The sequence below is a fragment of the Colletotrichum gloeosporioides genome (assembly GCF_011800055.1).
Source record: "Colletotrichum gloeosporioides strain Lc1 chromosome Unknown consensus_50, whole genome shotgun sequence".
In the NCBI taxonomy this organism is placed as follows: domain Eukaryota; kingdom Fungi; phylum Ascomycota; class Sordariomycetes; order Glomerellales; family Glomerellaceae; genus Colletotrichum; species Colletotrichum gloeosporioides.
In genome coordinates this window covers 758,366-775,821 of record NW_025544695.1, presented here as the reverse complement: position 1 = coordinate 775,821, position 17,456 = coordinate 758,366, and the positions used below count along the sequence as shown (strand labels likewise).

The 17,456-nt window shown below is 53.9% G+C and overlaps 6 protein-coding genes across 6 annotated transcripts; 3 read left to right on the top strand and 3 right to left on the bottom strand.

Annotated features, from left to right (window-relative positions):
- Positions 1–1,188: 1,188 nt before the first annotated feature.
- Positions 1,189–2,852, top strand: GCG54_00000733 (Ammonium transporter 1; the record flags this gene model as incomplete). The annotated part of the gene is made up of 5 exons (XM_045400866.1): positions 1,189–1,287; positions 1,358–1,640; positions 1,703–1,829; positions 1,878–2,311; positions 2,365–2,852. 5 exons carry the CDS (start codon positions 1,189–1,191, stop codon positions 2,850–2,852), a joined length of 1,431 nt encoding a protein of 476 aa, XP_045263539.1.
- A 1,453-nt stretch (positions 2,853–4,305) lies between these two features.
- GCG54_00000732 (Thiamine pyrophosphokinase) lies at positions 4,306–7,561 on the top strand (the record flags this gene model as incomplete). Its single annotated transcript, XM_045400865.1, has 3 exons — positions 4,306–6,017; positions 6,527–6,595; positions 6,655–7,561. 3 exons carry the CDS (start codon positions 4,306–4,308, stop codon positions 7,559–7,561), a joined length of 2,688 nt encoding a protein of 895 aa, XP_045263538.1.
- A 71-nt stretch (positions 7,562–7,632) lies between these two features.
- On the bottom strand, positions 7,633–9,566 carry GCG54_00000731 (FAD-linked oxidoreductase ZEB1; the record flags this gene model as incomplete). The annotated part of the gene is made up of 3 exons (XM_045400864.1): positions 7,633–7,821; positions 7,869–9,231; positions 9,259–9,566. 3 exons carry the CDS (start codon positions 9,564–9,566, stop codon positions 7,633–7,635), a joined length of 1,860 nt encoding a protein of 619 aa, XP_045263537.1.
- Positions 9,567–11,190: 1,624 nt separating this feature from the next.
- GCG54_00000730 (NADPH dehydrogenase) lies at positions 11,191–12,273 on the top strand (the record flags this gene model as incomplete). Its single annotated transcript, XM_045400863.1, has 1 exon — positions 11,191–12,273. The coding sequence occupies one exon, from the start codon at positions 11,191–11,193 to the stop codon at positions 12,271–12,273; it is 1,083 nt and encodes a 360-aa protein (XP_045263536.1).
- Positions 12,274–12,577: 304 nt separating this feature from the next.
- On the bottom strand, positions 12,578–13,192 carry GCG54_00000729 (Repressed by EFG1 protein 1; the record flags this gene model as incomplete). The annotated part of the gene is made up of 1 exon (XM_045400862.1): positions 12,578–13,192. The coding sequence occupies one exon, from the start codon at positions 13,190–13,192 to the stop codon at positions 12,578–12,580; it is 615 nt and encodes a 204-aa protein (XP_045263535.1).
- Positions 13,193–14,474: 1,282 nt separating this feature from the next.
- On the bottom strand, positions 14,475–15,879 carry GCG54_00000728 (FAD-dependent monooxygenase sdnN; the record flags this gene model as incomplete). Its single annotated transcript, XM_045400861.1, has 2 exons — positions 14,475–15,522; positions 15,584–15,879. 2 exons carry the CDS (start codon positions 15,877–15,879, stop codon positions 14,475–14,477), a joined length of 1,344 nt encoding a protein of 447 aa, XP_045263534.1.
- Between the last annotated feature and the right edge of the window lie 1,577 nt (positions 15,880–17,456).

Sequence of the window (17,456 nt, the reverse complement as noted above, 5' to 3'; positions counted from 1 at the left end):
GATGAGCGATGAACAACGCGTCAGAAGAACGAGAGCTTGGGGTTATTTACGCGCGACTCGGGAAAACATCACCGTCTATCAAACCGACGGTCTATCGCATGCCTCTCGAACGCACATATGTTTCTGGAAGAATTAACCTGCCTATCGTCAGATACTATACCTACCGCGATCGATGCGCCCGATACGCCATGCGGCACGTCTATGCGACAGCAGGAGAGTTGAGACCGGCCAGAGGCACGCCCTCTTCATCTGACAGCCGGAACGGGAAAGATTTCACGGTGTGAACTTTAACCATCCGGTATGTTTGGGTCTAACCCGAAATGTTAAATCTACCCGGCGAATGTCTCGCAGCCATTTGATGAGGTTCCGATAAGGACCTGGGCAGCCAGTGCGGGATGACCCCGCTTGATGACGACCGCATCCCCGGCTGTGTCCGCTCCCTCTGGAGCCCTTTCGCGGAGGCCGCGACGGTGTTGCAGCTGACACATGCCAGGGTTCCCTCGCATGGCCTTCATATCAAATCGCCTCGGGGCATTGCATCTCAAGACCAAACAGCGCGGCCGACCTTCGGGCAGCGGCACCAGAGGGCGTGACACCTCATGACGCTGTGCGCCATCCCTAGAATCCTGCCACTGGTCTTCAGTTAGAGACGCACCCTACTTGACATCATGTCTCTCATTGGCCGGCCCTTCAGCCCCTTTTACCAGGGCCACGAACTTCCAAGACTCCATCAACCGTCCTCCCTTCCATTCCCCATGAACGCCCAGACTTTTATTCGGATGTAAGATAGGTCTTTTGGTCTGATTTGCGTTGACGAACGCTTGGCAGCGTCCCTTGAGGATATCCGGGGTACCTCAGGCCAATCAGGGCAACTGGCCTTATCTGGTATCAGTGTAGTGATGAGAGCCAAGAGAATAGTAGCATGCTTAAATTTGACACAATTCGGGCTGGGTATCAACCTTATCTGATTTCGGTGATGTTCGAGTGATAGCCACAGGCTGGAGACATTGTGAGCCCGAGACACTGGAAACACTTAAGTGGTTCCGAAGTCTCCATGCCCGGTCTTGCATATGATCGGCCCGTCGTCCTGGTTCTTTAAAGAATAAGAAAGACGCGCGCTTGTATCAGCTCCCGTGCGCAGGTGTTCATCTTTACTCTTCAAGAAGCATATCTTGAACAGCCGCCAACATGGCGGAGATCATCCCGGTGACAGAATTCCCCGACTACGCCGTCGACCCGACCGGCGGCGACCCCCTTACCCATGATCTTAACGCTCCCTATGACAAGGTGAATACTGGCCTCTGAAGTAGAGCATACAGGGTTGGAAGAAGTATTACGGGCGACTGACACCGTTTAGGGCGACCTTTGCTGGGTTTTGGTCTGCACAATCTTCTGCTGGCAGATTACGCCAGCCATTGGCTTCCTTTATGCGGGAATGCATCGTCGAAAGTCATCTTTGACGATGATCTTGCAGTCTCTCTTCTGCGCATGTGCATGCGGCATCCAGTACTGGCTTTACGGAGCTTCGTTGTATCAGTCAAGGGTATCAAATCCGATCTTGGGCGACTTATCTGTTGGCGTGTTCCACAATATCCTTGCCTCCCCGTCTTTCGCCAACTCTGATATTCCAGACATCCTCTGTAAGAATTTTGCAAAAGAAGGTCAATCGTGTAAGGACATGTGATTAATATTTTTCAATTAGATGCTGCGTTCGGATTCACCTTTGTTACGGCCACAGCAATGATCTTGGCCGGCGCGATGCTGGAGCGCGGTCGTCTGTGGCCAAGCATGCTCTTTCTTCTCTGCTGGACAACGTTTGTCTACTACGTGTAAGTATGAAGACTCCCTCCGCAGAGCGAAATACTCACCCCCGGTAGTTTGGCACACTGGGAATGGAATCCCAGTGGTTGGCTCTACAACCTTGGCCTCTACGACTTCGCCGGCTCTGGCCCCGTTCACATTGCCAGTGGCTTCGGATCGCTTGCATGGTCTATGATGCTCGGCCCGAGACTGAGTGACGACGCAGTAACGAGGAAGAAGTACGCGCCGCACTTCAAACCGCACAACCCGTTGTTGATGGTTCTCGGAACGGTTCTCATCTGGTTCGGGTGGTTTGCTTTCAACGGCGCCAGCACGGCCAACCTAAGTCTCCGATCCATCTATGTCGTCGTCAACACGAATTTCGCTGCCTGCGGTGGTGGGATCACCTGGGTCTTGCTCGATTACTTCTATATCAAGAAGTTTAGCCTTGTTGGATTCTGTTCCGGCATCATTGCTGGCCTGGTTGGAATCACGCCGGCTGCAGGCTTCGGTAAGCATTCCGACTTCGGGCGCAGCCTGTTCGAAAGCTAATCGGCTTCTTAGTGCTCGTGTATGTCTCGCCGCTTGTTGGCGTTCTGACGGCCATCTGCTCGTACTACACCGTCAAATACCAGTATCTCTTCCGTGTCGACGACGGACTCGACATCTTCGCAATTCATGGCGTCGGCGGTTACGTTGGCGATATCCTCACCGGTCTCTTCGCTCACAAGATGGTCCCCGCACTTGATGGTGTGAGCAACACCTACGACGGCGGTTGGTGGAACGGCAACTTTCGCCAACTGGGTCTGCAGCTTGCGGGCGGAACAACTTGCGCTGCGTGGTCTTTCTTCGTATCCTGCATCTTGCTGTTCGTCATCAACAAGATTCCTGGATGCCATCTCCGCGCCACCGAGGAAGACGAGATTCGTGGTCTTGATTATGCTTACATTGAAGATGCCATCTCGGATTACGATCACGGCGACCTCTTCATTCATAACGGGCAGGTGGTTGACTCGCCTCCGAGGGAGACGAGCGTGTCCAAGAGCGCATAGAACGGATATTCTGATGGAATTAGATACGTAGACATAACTCAAGTTAGACGATGGCAAGCTATCATGTCAATAGACTAATAATACTGGTTCAGTACCCGAGTTGAAAAGAGTTGAGCAAGGGCACTAGATGAACACTTTAAGAGCCTCCATCTGTACGTTGCAAAGCCGAGCTGGCGTCAAAATGTCGAAAAATGAAGCCGGTTAAGACACTTCAGAGTATTGAGTTTCTGCCAGCGTGAAGCATTCTAAATGAGTCTGCCCACTGCATTTAACTAAGTATCATTCGAATTAACTGACCTATGAAGTGGCATTGAAGCCGAGAGTATACGAGCTATTCGGGTTTCGGTGCCGTTCCGAAGACTTCACAAGCAACTAGCGCTTAGCATTCCTAAAGAAGACTAGTCTAATGTGCCTGTAGATTTGGCGATAGGGACGAAACAAAGCCTCTGAGCGTCTGAGCGACGGCGACGCTGGCCGAGTGTTCCGTTGCCCGTCTCTGCGCGGTTCACGGGCTCCGCCCCTTACAAACAGCGAAAATATTACACCTGAGATGAAGAACGATGATGAGACCAAGAGGCACCGGGACATGAAATAACAATCTCTCATTGTTCAATCAAATACGTTGTGTGAGATTTGGCAGTGCTGAAGTTCGCTACCTTCTGCATCCGAATTGCAAGAATTTGAAGTTTCGACAGGTCCATTCAGACCAGCCTTCATTTCACTGTCGACAGCAGTGTATCATCTAATAGGATCTCTGGATACTCGTTTCAGAGCCACTCAATTTACAGCTATAGTCAGCTTCCCTGGTATCGGAATCTTTACTTGGTGCATCATTGGGTCGTTTTGAAGAGCAGTACCTAAGCGTGCTTGCAAATATGGACGGGTGCTAGTGGGGGCTGAGCTGCGCAATGGTATGAGCTGAGTCTGATCACTAATCATGTAGATTCATGATGAAGGATACAGTATCGTAGAAATGCCTGCCTTCCTTTGCTGAAAGTCTCGGCAACCCGTCCAGATTATTGGTCACTGTAAGTATTTTAACTGTAGAATATGTCACCAATTAAGCTCAGCGGGACGCCAATCTACCGCCTTCCTAGATCCTGGCTAGAGCCTGTGGGTTCTGTATGTACCAGCGAATCGTAGGGGGTTTAGTGTGCGAAAGTTACTGTACTGCCCCCAATAATGGGATGACGCTAGAGCGGAGTTTCGGTACTCGGCAAGTCCACTCCCAGTGCTTTGGTTCTCACACCATTAACGTACTTTTTCATTCCTCCTCCCTCAACGACAGTAGGCGCAGCTCAACTTGACGGGGCTTGAATCATAAATTTGAGCGACTGCTTCTCATCACTCATTCGTCCTGTTGATGCGTAAATCATTCTGCAAGCCACTCAATTATCCCCAGCCCAAGGCAAACCACACCGCAACTTGGACCCCCTTCTCAAAGATTGTCCATATGGAAAGATCATCTGGACACAAGCGGAAGAGGACGGGGTGCCTTGGTTGCAGATCTCGTAGAAAGAAGTGCGACGAGAGGCAGCCTACATGTTCCTTATGCTCAAGGAAGGGCACAGAGTGCGTCTGGCCAGACAACTGGACAGCACCCCAGACGGTTGACTCTTTTTGCTGTGAGTGGAACCCGCAAGACTATCGTGTCTCTATGATGTGTGTCATATACTCAAAGCTAATCGTGATCATGATGTATGATACTATAGTCGACTCTGCCGCTGCGTCTTCGACTTCTGGACCTCAGACGAGTGTCAACAGACGAGGACCGAACCTCATCTCTCTACCAGCTGGCCCTTTGTGGACAACTTCGCGGGCGAGCACTGTCAACTCCAATAGTGACAGCAACTCACCGTCAGAGTCAGCCAAAGATTACGGTCCGAGAAATAGATTTCCAGGGAGCCTTCGGTCACGAGCCGAACACCTCCGCATGGCCCCCAAGATTTCTCATGTCCCACTCATCGTCCCGCCAGATCCTGACTGCGATGAGGGATCTTTCCAGATGCTCTTCCAGCACTTCCTTTCACGATCGATGCCGTCAATGTCCGTCGACAACGTGGACACTGAACTTTACGTCAGCACCCTACTCCCTGTTATCGTGAGCGACAATCTGGTACTTCGGTCTGTCCTAGCGCTCAGCAGCTTGCAGTACATGCTGAGCCATCCCGAGAATGACAAAGCTCTCAAGCTTGCTAGCACCTGCTACTCCAAAGCTCTATCCGCAATGAGGGCTCGTGTTGCGCTGAGCGGGACTGGCGCTCAAGACGACCGGCCGGATTGTCTCTGTGCCGCGAGTCTGATGCTGGCCTTGACGGAGTCTGCTCGGGGAGACTCGACCCGAAACCACGTCGACTTCGCCAGCCACGTGCTCCAAAGCATGTCAAACTCGGTGCGTGTGGGGATCAATCAGAAGTTGTACAGGAACATGCTGAGGGTCTGCATGTTCTTGCGCGTGGATGAAGCTGTGGAGACCATCCCTTCACCCTTCACATCCGCTCAACTTGTAAATCAAATTGACATGCCCATACTCGCTGGTCATCTGTGGGACGCTGAACACAGAGCCTCGGCGACGGAGCTCAGCGAAGAGTGCGGACTCTTCCAGACGCCGTTCATTGCCGGGCTTCTGACGATCCACCATCTGGCCCGGCTCCGGGCCGTAGACGGCGCGGCCAACATCGACAAAGACGAACGCGTCACACAACTTTCAGCAATTGAGATGCAAATTATGTCGTGGGAACCAGCACTACCGCACACAAGCCTGCGGGTCCGGCAAGTCTGGACCCTGTGGCGGTTAGCGATGCTGATACTACTCTACGAGTCGCCTGTGGACGGCAAATTCTGGCAAGCATCGAGGCGAGACGACTGCTACGAATCTTTCATGAAGGAGCTGAAGTTGGTGCCAAAGGGGCATGAGAGCATCGGAGTGATGCTGTGGCCAATCTCGATGGCCGGATCCTGCGCGCAGTCTCCTGCTCACAGGGAGCTGATTCAGCAGCAACTCACTGAGTCGTGCGACACTCTGTCTGCGAGAATGCTAGCTGTGGTTGCAAATATGCTTCAGCAGATGTGGGACGGAACCGCGGCGAATCCTGCAGACGATAAAAGAGAAGAAGAGCTGGTGATTGACCCAAGCCTCATCTTGCCAGAAAGCCTGCAAGAGAAGTGAATGGGGGATACGCAATGAATGACTCCCAGGAGCACTGTTTCTCTGCGCCATCTCCGATGATTAAGCGGAGATCCAGAAAGTCATGTTACGGGTACACACTCCTTAAATCCGTCATGCAACTCCGCTATCGGCATCGCCACTATCCATGCCCACAATGCCGATAGTCTTTGTGACGTCGAACATCAGAAACCTTTCTATCGAGGCCTCAGGAGGAGAGAAGAAAAACGACAAGTTCCTGAAAATAATGGCGGGCCTACAATGACATGGAATAGTGGGACAACCTTGGGAGCGGAGATTCTAATCATGGAATTTGTACCGCCATAACGAAATTCAGGGCCTACCTAATTAACCCCAAGCCAATGCGGGTCAATGTACGTATCTCTCGGTGCCCCTCCATCCTCACGCGTGTTTGCTTTCGGTCAACAGTGCCTGTATTTCTGACGAAACTTGTTGTTGACGGACTCGCAATCCAATCTTCAGATTTTGCATCAGAAGACTCACTCAGTATGGAATCACAGGTGAAGACGCCGGCCAAGCAAAATAGCTGGATGCCCCTCATCAACAAGGTCGATAAGTACGTCAATTACCCCGCCTCATTCATCCCAATCTCATCATCCCTGACTCCCTCATCAGTGTCCCCCTAAACTTCGACTTCAACACCCTCTACAGGCTGTACCTCCCAAAGGATCACCGTCCGCATGGGTTCATGCTCCAAAGCACCGTAGAGCGTCTGCCTTGGACTGCAGACTTCAGCATCGACCATGACGAGCGCAGGGTGCGCCTCCTCGACACCACAGCAAAGGACGGCGACGATGCCGGCAAGGCCGCCACCGCAGCGATACAGCGCGTCGTCGACGTCGCCGTCAATCTTACCGACAAGTTCCCGACGCTGAGCGGCCGACACAGCGAGCACTTCCGCATCCTCGGCGCGAACGAGTTCGTCTCCATCGAGCGCTTCCCCGCTCCGCTGTTCGGCATTTCCTCGCGAGGCGCGCACATGACGGCGTACGTCAAGAGTGCCGAGGGCATGCGGATCTGGGTTCCCCGGCGCAGCGCGCACCTGTTCACGTTCCCCGACCTGCTGGACACCACCGTGGCTGGGGGCGTCAAGGCCGAAGACTCGCCGTTCGACTGCATCGTCGCCGAGGCCACCGAAGAGGCCTCGCTGCCGGCCGACTTTGTGAAGGAGAACGCGCGGGCGGTGGGCGCGGTCACGTACGTCAGCATGAACGAGACTAAGGGCACGTTCTTCCCGACGGTGTTGTACTGCTACGATCTCGAGCTGCCCGAGGCGATCGAGCCCGTGCCCGGGGATGACGAGGTGTCGGGCTTCGAGCTCATGACCATCGCGGAGGTGACTAAGAATATGTTGGAGGGACAGTTCAAGCCCAACTGTGTGCTTGTGATGCTTGACTTCTTCATTCGGCATAACATCATCACGTCGGAGAACGAGGAGCACTACGTGGAGATTGTGACGAGGTTACGGCGACACCTGCCTGTTCCCACGTATCCTGAGCCTGGAAAGCAAGTGAATCAATGACGTCGGAATGCGACTTGAATCTACTCATATCATTGACGATAGGCGCATATATACATCATTGATTTCGCTCATCAGAGCTTCTTGCACAGTCTCGTGCCATACTCGATCTCCTCCCAGCCCTCCGTCCCAGGCGTCGAGACAGCGTAGAAAACACCTTCAGGATCCCACTTCTTGCGCAGGTCGAATAGGGTAGGGTACAACGGACCCCAGAAATGTTCTTGCCAGTTAGCTTGATAAGGATCAGCCTGTATGATGAAGATCTGTCAGTTGATTTTTCCCTCGCTAGGTTCGTCAAGGTCCCACTCACCTCGTTCACGTATGTGGCACCATCCGGCCCGGCTTGCCGCAAGGCCTCGTCTTGGACATTCGTCAAAACATCCTGCAAATCTGCCTTCTGTTCCAAAGTCGCACCCACTGGCACAAACAGAACGCTGATGACGAAGTCGGTGCCGTTTCTCCAGACCGGGTGCGTCGCGCTGTTGGCTTCGGGCCAGCTGTGTCCCGCGTCGAACAAGTGTCCCACGATGTACCCCAAGCCCTTCAAGTCCTCCCTCGGATTGATCACCGTCTTGAAAGCGTCGACAATCTGATCGTTCCGCTTCTCGACATCGGAGTGAGCGAACAACCATCCGCCAGTCAATGTGTGTCTGCCTGCTTCCTCGTCCCGAAAGAGATCGACGTACAAGTCAAAGAACGTCCCAAATTCCTTGGTAGAATGCTCGAACGACACATTACTGGCTTTCAGCTCCGCAATCATCGGCTCGAGAATCTTGTCCAGCTCGCCCTGCGTCTTGCCCACAGCCACAAAAGGCTGCACCTCGAGCATCATCGCACCGAGTTCAAAGTAGACGTACAGCCCGTTGTCAACGAGATGGTTCGACCACTTATGGAACACCCGCACGCCCTCCCAAAACACGTCTTCGTCCTCCGTCAGCGTGCTGTTGATGTACAACACGCCCCCCGCCGCCTTCTCTTCCGCGTACGTGCGGAAGGTGACGGATGTGACGACGGCATACGACGAGGGCCCGCCACCCTTGAGCCCGAAGAACAAGTCAGGGTTCTCGTCGGCGTTGGCGATGACGTACTCCCCGTCGGCAGTGATCGCCTCGAACTCCAGGGCGTTGTCGGCGGCCATGCCGTGGAGTGGCGTCAATGGACCGTGGCCACCGCCCTGGACAAGACCGCCCGCAACGCCGACGGTCGGGCATTCGCCCGTGACGACGAGTATGGGAGGATCCTGGGCGTTGGCTACGTGGAGGAGGGCGCGGCCTTGCACGCCGGCGCCGACGGTGACGGCCCCGCCGGTGTAATTCCCGGGACCGGCCCACGTGTCGCTGAACGTGATGTCCTGGAAGCTGTGGGTGTTGACGGTGAGGGAGCCCCAGCCTACACTGCGACCGATGAAGTCGTGGCCTGTGTTGCGGATGATGAGGCGGAGGTTGTTCTCGCGCGCGAAGTCGACGCCGGCTTTGATGTGGTCCTTCTTGGTAGCTGTCACCACGTAGACGCCGTAGTACCCCAAGGTGCAGGACTCCGTAGGGTCTTGGGTTGGGAGGCATGTTGTGTTAGTGAAGTATTTCCATAAAACGGCGCCGGGCTGATCGGTCCTGTGAGTGAATCCGTGTGTCAATTCCTCGCCCTCCTCATCTCGACATGCTATGTGGTGAGGTCTGAAGATGGCTTGGGGATTGACTTACGTCCACTGCTCCTTGTCCCAGTTTTCAGTTACTTCAGCACATTTTGCGGCATCGTATGTCGAGATGTTGCCGAGGGTTCCTTCAAAGGTGTTGTGACACGCCGCCTCAGGAGGGACATGGATAGCCAAGTTCCCATGCACAGTGGCATTAAGCTGTGCCCAGGCTTCTGCCTTGGGCCAGCAATCATCACCGAAGTAGCACCTGCAACCGTACTCCTGGCCCTGCCATGTCCGGGGAACAAGTTCGCCAGCGAGGACGCTTTGAGCGAGCAGAGCACCACCGAGAGCAAGACCCGACACGAAGATCATGATGGCAACCGAACTATTGGCTCAGTACTCCATGCCATGTTCGTCCATTGCGAGGGATGATGCTTCGGATTATGTACCTGAGCCATTGTGCTCCAGCCATAACAAGCAAGTCTTAGACAATGCGGTTCCAGGGAGCTCAGCTTTCTTCATCGGCATTTCCCCCGCTTCATGACCACGGAATCTGGTGTTGCCAAGAACGCGCGAATGCAGACTACGACTGACGATGCGACTCAACGTCTGCAGCTTCGGTCTAGATCATCTTTACCTGGGCTCTTACGCCGTCGGATATACCCTGCCCGTCTCGTTCGCTTACCCATGGCGTCGATGATGTAGCATCAGACCTTCCGGTGGGCGGCCGATTGAGCGCCCAAGGTTATCCAGACTGATGAACAAGAACATGATGAACCGCTTTAGACAGTTTGAGATCGTTGACACATGCCTCGTCTACATCGCATAGCCCGAGAAAGCCAAGCTCGCCTATGATAAGTTTCAGAGATGGGCAATCGTCCACTGATTCAATAATCAATCGAAATGGTGCATCAGTTCCTGGGAGACCAGCAGGGAAATAAAAATGGCAGTGCGACTCAGCCAATTGGAAATGCAGCCCCAGCTAGTGCTGACGCCGAGCGGTTCTGCCCGGCTGCCGGCAGATGCAGCGGACAGGTCTCCTGGCGAAGCTTTCCATTTCCAGAAGGTAACCCGCGCCCGAGGCGCTGTGAGGGCCCGGGGTGGGCAACAGGCGAATCAACCAGAGTCTTTCGCCCAGCCGAATACCTTCTCTTGGAGTTGGTGCGTAATTGTATCTGTAGACCGTAATAACAGCGCTGGTCTGGAGGCGTGTTTCGCTGCACCTGGAGCTGAGAAAGAGTTCTGTCAGCAAGCCCTGTTACTACGTTGCGACGTGAGCCAAGAGCTGACAACCCGATGCGATGTTGAGGAGGAAAACGTCGTCTGGCCCCATACACACGATGAGGGCTAAAGCGAGCCCGGCTAACTCAGACCAAGAAGTATGAAGACTTGAGCCCAGTGGCTGCGGGAAGTAGTACCGGCCCTTCTCCGACTATTCACAATACCCGGCCGAAGAGGCGGATCCGAGCTACCGTAACCGGAGCGGAGTCTGTTCGGGGCTGGATATTAGCAACGAAGATAATCAAGCAGGAATTCATATTCCGGCCAAGGGCTTCTTTCATTATCAATCAGATACTTGATCGGCTTCTGTAGTAAGGTAGTCGGCGTCAGTAGTTCTGCCGAATGCTGATGCAGTAACTGGCTTGGCTGAGGAGTTGGAGAGTTGGAGTGTTGGAGACGTTGGAGACGGCGGGTCTCGGCGGGTTTGTTGGAGACTTCACGGACTGTGGTGATCCCCAACTTCACACTTTGGTGGTTGAAGGAAAACAGCTTCACTATGGATTTGTCTGTTTCGGTCGAATTGAGCACTGTTGCGAGTTCGCCGTGTCAAGTTGGTGGTCAGGTCTGATATCCGTAACTGATACATGCGCAAGTCAATCCTACACGCTAAACGTGTGATAAAGCCAAACTACCTCCTTGGCTTAGATGGTTGGAATGGAAGTGGCTTTCCTGGCTATATAAAAGCAATGCAAGCATTCGGCACTCTCTAACCATCATGAGACCCCTAGATATATTCTCGCCGCTTTCATTTAAGCGCGGTCCCCCTCTCAAAAGCCGCATCCTTCTCGCCCCTCTCACGAACTGGCAATGCCATCCCGACGGAACGGTCTCCGAAGATGAAGTCAACTGGCTTGAGAGATGTGCTGCTGGCGGGTTCTCCATGGTTATGACCTGCGCAGCCAACATCCACCCTTCTGGCAAAGCCTTCCCGGGCCAGATGGGGGTCTACAGTGACCATCACCTCGAAGGACTTCGCCGCGTAGCCGATGTTATCCGAAAGCATGGGGCTGCGTCTTCGGTTCAAGTACATCATGCAGGTCTGAGAGCCAATCCTGAGTTTGTCAATGACATCGTCGGGCCATCGGATATCCCAGACAGCGGCGTCAGGGGCTTGTCGCTGAAAGAGGTTGAGGCTGTTCGAGACGACTTCATAGCAGCAGCGCAGCGGGCTGAAGCCGCAGGTTTCGACGGCGTCGAGGCTCACTCGGCCTTTGGCTGGATCCCCATGCAGTTCCTCTCGCCTCTCTTCAACCACCGAACAGACAAGTACGGAGGCTCTCTCGAGAACCGGTCGCGGTTCCTCTTCGAAGTCATCAGAGGCATCCGCCAAAAGTGCAAGCCAGACTTCCAGATAGGTCTGCGCGTATCTCTCGAGCGATATGGCGTGCCATTGACAGAGATGTATGAGGTGCTTGCTAAGGCAGTCAGGGAGGAGGAGATTGACTACTTGGACCTGGCCGTCTGGGACTGGAAGAAGGTGACCCAAGAGGCACCCTTTCAAGGGAAGACCTTTTTGAGTATCTTCATGGATCTTCCTCAATCTTCCGTGCGCCTTGGAGCGTCTGGTAAGATAATGGATCTTCAAGAGGCCGCTGCTGTTCTGGAGGGGGGCTGCGACTTTGTCATGTTCGGCAGGGCGGCCATCCTCGAGCATGACTTCCCAAAACGATTGGAGGAGAACTTAGAACATCGGTCACCATCACTGCCGGTTACTGAGGCATACCTCAAGGCTCAAGGATTGAGCGACAACTTTTTGAAGTACATGAAGACTTGGGAAGGGTTTGTCGCCGAGAACTGATTATGAGGGTTTGCTTTCTAGTTTAACTGCAGTAAACCTTACACAGATCCTAGATTATGTCGAGTTTTCTCTCCAAACACCACTTCTACTGTATCAAGTTTCAATATCTGTAAGAATACAAAGGGGTATATAAGAGCGATGCTAGGTATAGGCACCCTAACAATCGTTGACGAACGGGAATTATTGTGTTATTACCCAAAACGGCTTAGCTCCGTCATGTCGATGGCCTCATTGATCTCGCCACCCTTCTTCCTCCCTCTCAATCCAGATCACATAGATCCTCATTGATCCAAGCAAATCAGTCCTACGCCGTCATCCACATCGTAAAAGCAACAGCCACAGATAACGCCAGCATCGCCGGCGAGTTCCTTCCCCCAAGGCTCTCCTCCTCCTCCTGCACCTCCTCCGCAAACTGCCCGACGACATTCCCCCTCGGCCAGTACTCGCACACCAAATACCACGCATCATCCTCGCACCGCTTCCTCGCGCACCCGACGTCCGTTGTGTCCTTCCACACAAGCTGCGTAAAGTGGCCCGTCTCCTCGCTGAACTCGGCATCGTCAAAGTCGTAATCGTCGCGCTCCTCGCCCCACGCCTCGACGCTCTGCGTCACGTTGGCGTACCCCATCGCCAGGTTTTCACCGTACGGCCCGCCCGAGTGCTCAAAGTCGCAGTCGTCCATGCCGCGCAGGTAGTCGACCGCGAAGTCGGCGAGCGTCTCGTTCCACGAGACGTCCGATGCGTTGTGCTGCTCGCGGTAGTGGTTGGTGCTGTTGAGCACGGCGGAGGTGAAGGTGCCATCTGAGTTCCATTCCGGGATCGCGGTCGGCCGGGCCGGGGCGACAGTGGTCACTACGACGGTCTGGGCGGATGTGAGGTGGAAGAAGAGCAGTGCCGGGGTGAATGTTGTGAGATGCATGGTGAAGCCTGGAGATGTCAATATCGTGATGTTCTTCACTAGAGTGGTGCAGCAACAACTGGATTTCGCGCGTATGTACGTGAGAGAGCTACAGAGGGCTTCAAAGATTCAGCATTGCGATTATCTAGATATTAAAGCTCTTGATCAGCATCTGCAGAATCCTCTGCGATTCGACGATGAAGCGTTCCAACCAGGTTTTGCACCCTTGGCTTCTCTCATCCAGTCAATCGGGTCGTGAGAACGTAGGATGACGCATTCTGGGCTTCTTGGGGTCCTTCCAAGGCCATGAGGGTGGCCTGAATGCTGACGAGGGCCCCTGGGTAGGCCAATGGGCCCTGGACTTGGCATCCCGTTCAGGTTTATCGGCGGTTCGTCCGGGCTTGGGGCATGCTGGTGGCTGACCGTTGTTGCCCTGCACAGCCTCCGGGCGCTGATCGTTGATGCTTTTTGGACGAACCGTTTCCCAGGTTGTTGGGGACGATAATTTGTTACTTATCCTTGCGTCCACGAGGACTGCGGTAAAAGCTGCATGCAGCAATTTGTATGGTCCGATTTGGAACGGGGATGAGTTGTTGTTGAAAATGTTGTTGGTTGGAAGCGTGAAATGGGGGTTCTGCGTACAGAGGGCTTTGCCTGGGGCCAGGAGTGTTAAGCCTCAAAATGTGATGAGCACGCATGTTCAGAATGAGGTTGACGTTGACATGCCTATTGTTGCCCGATGATGCACGCCGAGGCTAACAAATATGTTACAACCAGCTTTCCCAAAGTAAACAGCCACATAGTATCTAAGATTGAGTATATAGTCGCTTATCTTTCTAACAAGCTCCCGAAGCAAAGTCGCGTTCAGCATTCATTGTGCAAGTGATCTATCTTGCGTCACCCCGAAAAAGTAGGCCTGCGCGCGGCACATACTTCACTGAATCATCCTCGATTGGGGACGGCCACCAGCTAAACATCCTGGGGCCCCTGCTGTAATGATGGGTCATGTCAGCACTCAAATTTCTTATTCACCCGCAGATCGGGCTCTGTTCCAACGTCAAATCTCGTCCTCATCGAGAACGTCCAGCTTTACGCCATGCCGTTGGTTATCTCATTCAGACCAACAGTAACATCCATGGCGTCTGCGGGGAGTTGCATTATGGTACGAGAGCCAAAACAATAGTCGAACGAAAAATACGCTTGGTAATATTAGAGAAGAGTGATGGTACATCTAATAATGCAAATCATGTCTATCCGTCGCTGCCCGCTGCAAATGCTCATTTGAACAACAAAGAGAAGTAAATCAGAGCGCCCGGTTCTTGGAAACGGTGTTCAGCAGCGGATGCAGCCACTTGAACGAACCCGGCTCGAATGGCTCCGACGCCGCGATGAAGTCGAACACCTTGGCCTTCTGAATCGCCGGGGACACAATGTAGGCCAAGAGGATCCTCTGCATGAAGCCCCATGACAAGATGTACCTCGCCATGAACCAGTCCTTCGTCGTAGCCCATGCGTGCAGTCTCGTCAAGCGCGCAGACTGTCCCAGGTCCTTCTCCAGCCCCTCCATTCTGTCGGCCCTGTACTCTTTAAACAGGCTTTCCAATGCATCGAATCCAGGGGAGCCGTTCGACTCGGCAATGAGTTTGCGCAGGCCGTTGCAGACCGCGACAACATCCTGCACGCCGTTGTTGAAACCCAGGCCGGCATTCGGCGTAAACTTATGCGCCGCATCTCCGACGAGGACGATCCGGCCGTTGAAGCTCCAGTGCTTGCAGATGCCCTCCTCGAGGCCGGCGCCGCCCGCGTTGTAGCGCTCCTTGAACACATCCTTGACTTTCAGGGTGCCGGTAATAGGCCACTCCGCAAACCGGGCGCCATACTCCTCGAGCTCCTTTTCTGTAAATGAGATGCGCTCCTTCGTTGGCTCAGGCAGTTTCTCGTAGCAGAAGATCCAGCCCCTTTCCTTGCCGGTGATGTACATCACGGACTGGTCCACGCCCTGCGTCTCGTAGCTCTGGCCGGCGGCGGTGGGACGCGGGAACGACGCCCACATGCAGCGGTAGTTGGTCTCGTACGGCTTCTCGGGGTCCCATTCGCGGGCCGGGTCTTGTTCGAGGGCGAGGCGGCGCATTTGGCGGCGGGTGGCGGAGTGCACGCCGTCGGCGCCGATGACCACGGATCCCGTGTAGGAAGAGCCGTCTTCGCAATTGACGATGACGCCGGTGTCGGTGGTGGTGATTTTGGCGAGCTTCTTGCCAGTGTGGTAGCGTGTTTTGGCGTCCTCGGGGAGGGTGTCGTAAAGGGCCTGGATGAGATGCGCCCTATGGAACGCGAGGGGCGTTGTGCCGTGGCTGTGGCGGGTGTCAGTGGGTTCGCTGGTGTCGAAGAGACGGCTAAAATTGGACGACGTACTGCTCCTTGAGAAGGTCAAATGCGGAGGACTGCTTGAAATTGAAACCGTCGGTGGTGAAGCCCCTGTTGTCGTCCAGGAGCATGCCGATTTCCATGAGCTTGTCTAGAATGCCGAGCTGGTGGAAAACGCGCATGCTCGTGGGACCGAGGACGAGACTTGCGCCAAGATCTTCTACGATGTTTGTCCGTCTCTCGAGGACGACGAAGTCGATGCCGGCATGGTAGAAGGCGTGTGCGGCGGTGATGCCGCTAGGGCCTCCGCCGATGATGATCGCTTTGAAAGGCTCGCTGGCCATGTTGTGTTTGTTGCTGAGGTAAGATGGATGTTGATTAGTTGTTGAATGCTGAAGTAACGTGAACTGAAGACGACGATGATGGATGGCATTGTCGCCGGCGGAGGGTTTTATAAAACTGCGCTGTGATCTACCATCTCCACTGAAGCTCGGCACCAAATTACTTTGTCCAGAGTTTCGTGCTAGCGTTACGACTCCATCTTGGCCCGGGAACTCGACGGGCCTTGAACGGGATCCGTCCCACGGGGTTCGTCTCCGTGCACTAGCACTGACGGCATCTCGCTCAGAGTAATACTGCGGCTATTATACACGAAGAACCTTGGAGGCTCAAGGCAGTGCGTTCATTCTCTCCCGACTCTGTCCGACAAAGAACGGTGAAATGCCTTGCCGCTACATAGAATGAACCCGGGTTTGGATCGTCATCGCTGCTCTGACTGCCACGAGACTAAAGCCCGGGAATCCATGTGTGTCAGATACCGGGGATTGAAGGTGGGTGAAGTCCGTCTCTCAGGGCTGTCAAACGGGGGCCGGAACAACTGTCGCCAAGCAGATCGATGCAGCATTTCAGCGATCGCAACGAGCATCGAACGCCAAATGTGTTGCGACAGATGCCACTGCGTTCGGAGAAAACCCACTGTTGAACCCAGTGAATGTGGGCAAGATGGGTTATCAGCGATGTTCAGGGTCCAGTTTGATCTGGGCGGGACTCGTGTTCGGTTGATTTGCTGATCTGTAGCAACGGTGCCCTGGTTCAGACCTTCTCATCTTGAAAGTTGCTTTTGACGCGATCGAACCTACAGAGGCGTTTCCTCCCATCAGAATCCTTCGGCATGTCATCGGAGACTTTCTCGATGACGGCGCCTCGGGAAAGCGGGTCACACAGCTGCATAACGCGGACACTACGGGCCCCGAGACCCCGATCTTGACGTGTCGGGACGGCAGCCACAGGCGCCGACCCGCTTGTGAAGATCTTACTCCCGCGACCCGTCCCGTCCTGTGCCACTTATTACATGTGGAAAATCCAAATGAAGTGAGGAATTGTAAGCAGTATCTTGAGCGGTTTATTCGACTCTCACCAATATGCTGTCATGCGGGTCTGTCATGATGCCACATGACCACCTTTGGCAGCGGTTTTTCCCGTGTCGGCACGCGCTGGGCTTTGGTGTCCGTATCCGACTTTGAATCTTGATTGATAGCTCAAATGACATCTTCGAAATCTCTAGATTCTCTCTCATACACGCTGTCGTGATTGTTGCACTTGTCAGGTCTCATGCTCATTGTCATGGATCGTAGTGCTCTAACGATTTACTATCTATTCCTGCCTGCCTTACATGTAGTCAACGCCAGCGGCCAGTGGAATACAACCAAGCAGAATAGACCGGAAATCAGAAGTCTGCACGCCATGTGTTGTGCCCAATATCAGGTCTGGCCTATTTGAACTCTTTTGGTCCCAAAACCATTTGAGAGGTATGTGCGACCAGTCCGATTCCTTGATCATCAGACGGGACAACATAACAGACGAACCTGTTCAATCCATTCCTTTTCAAATGGACACAGTTCTTCCTCATCTTTGGCTTGCT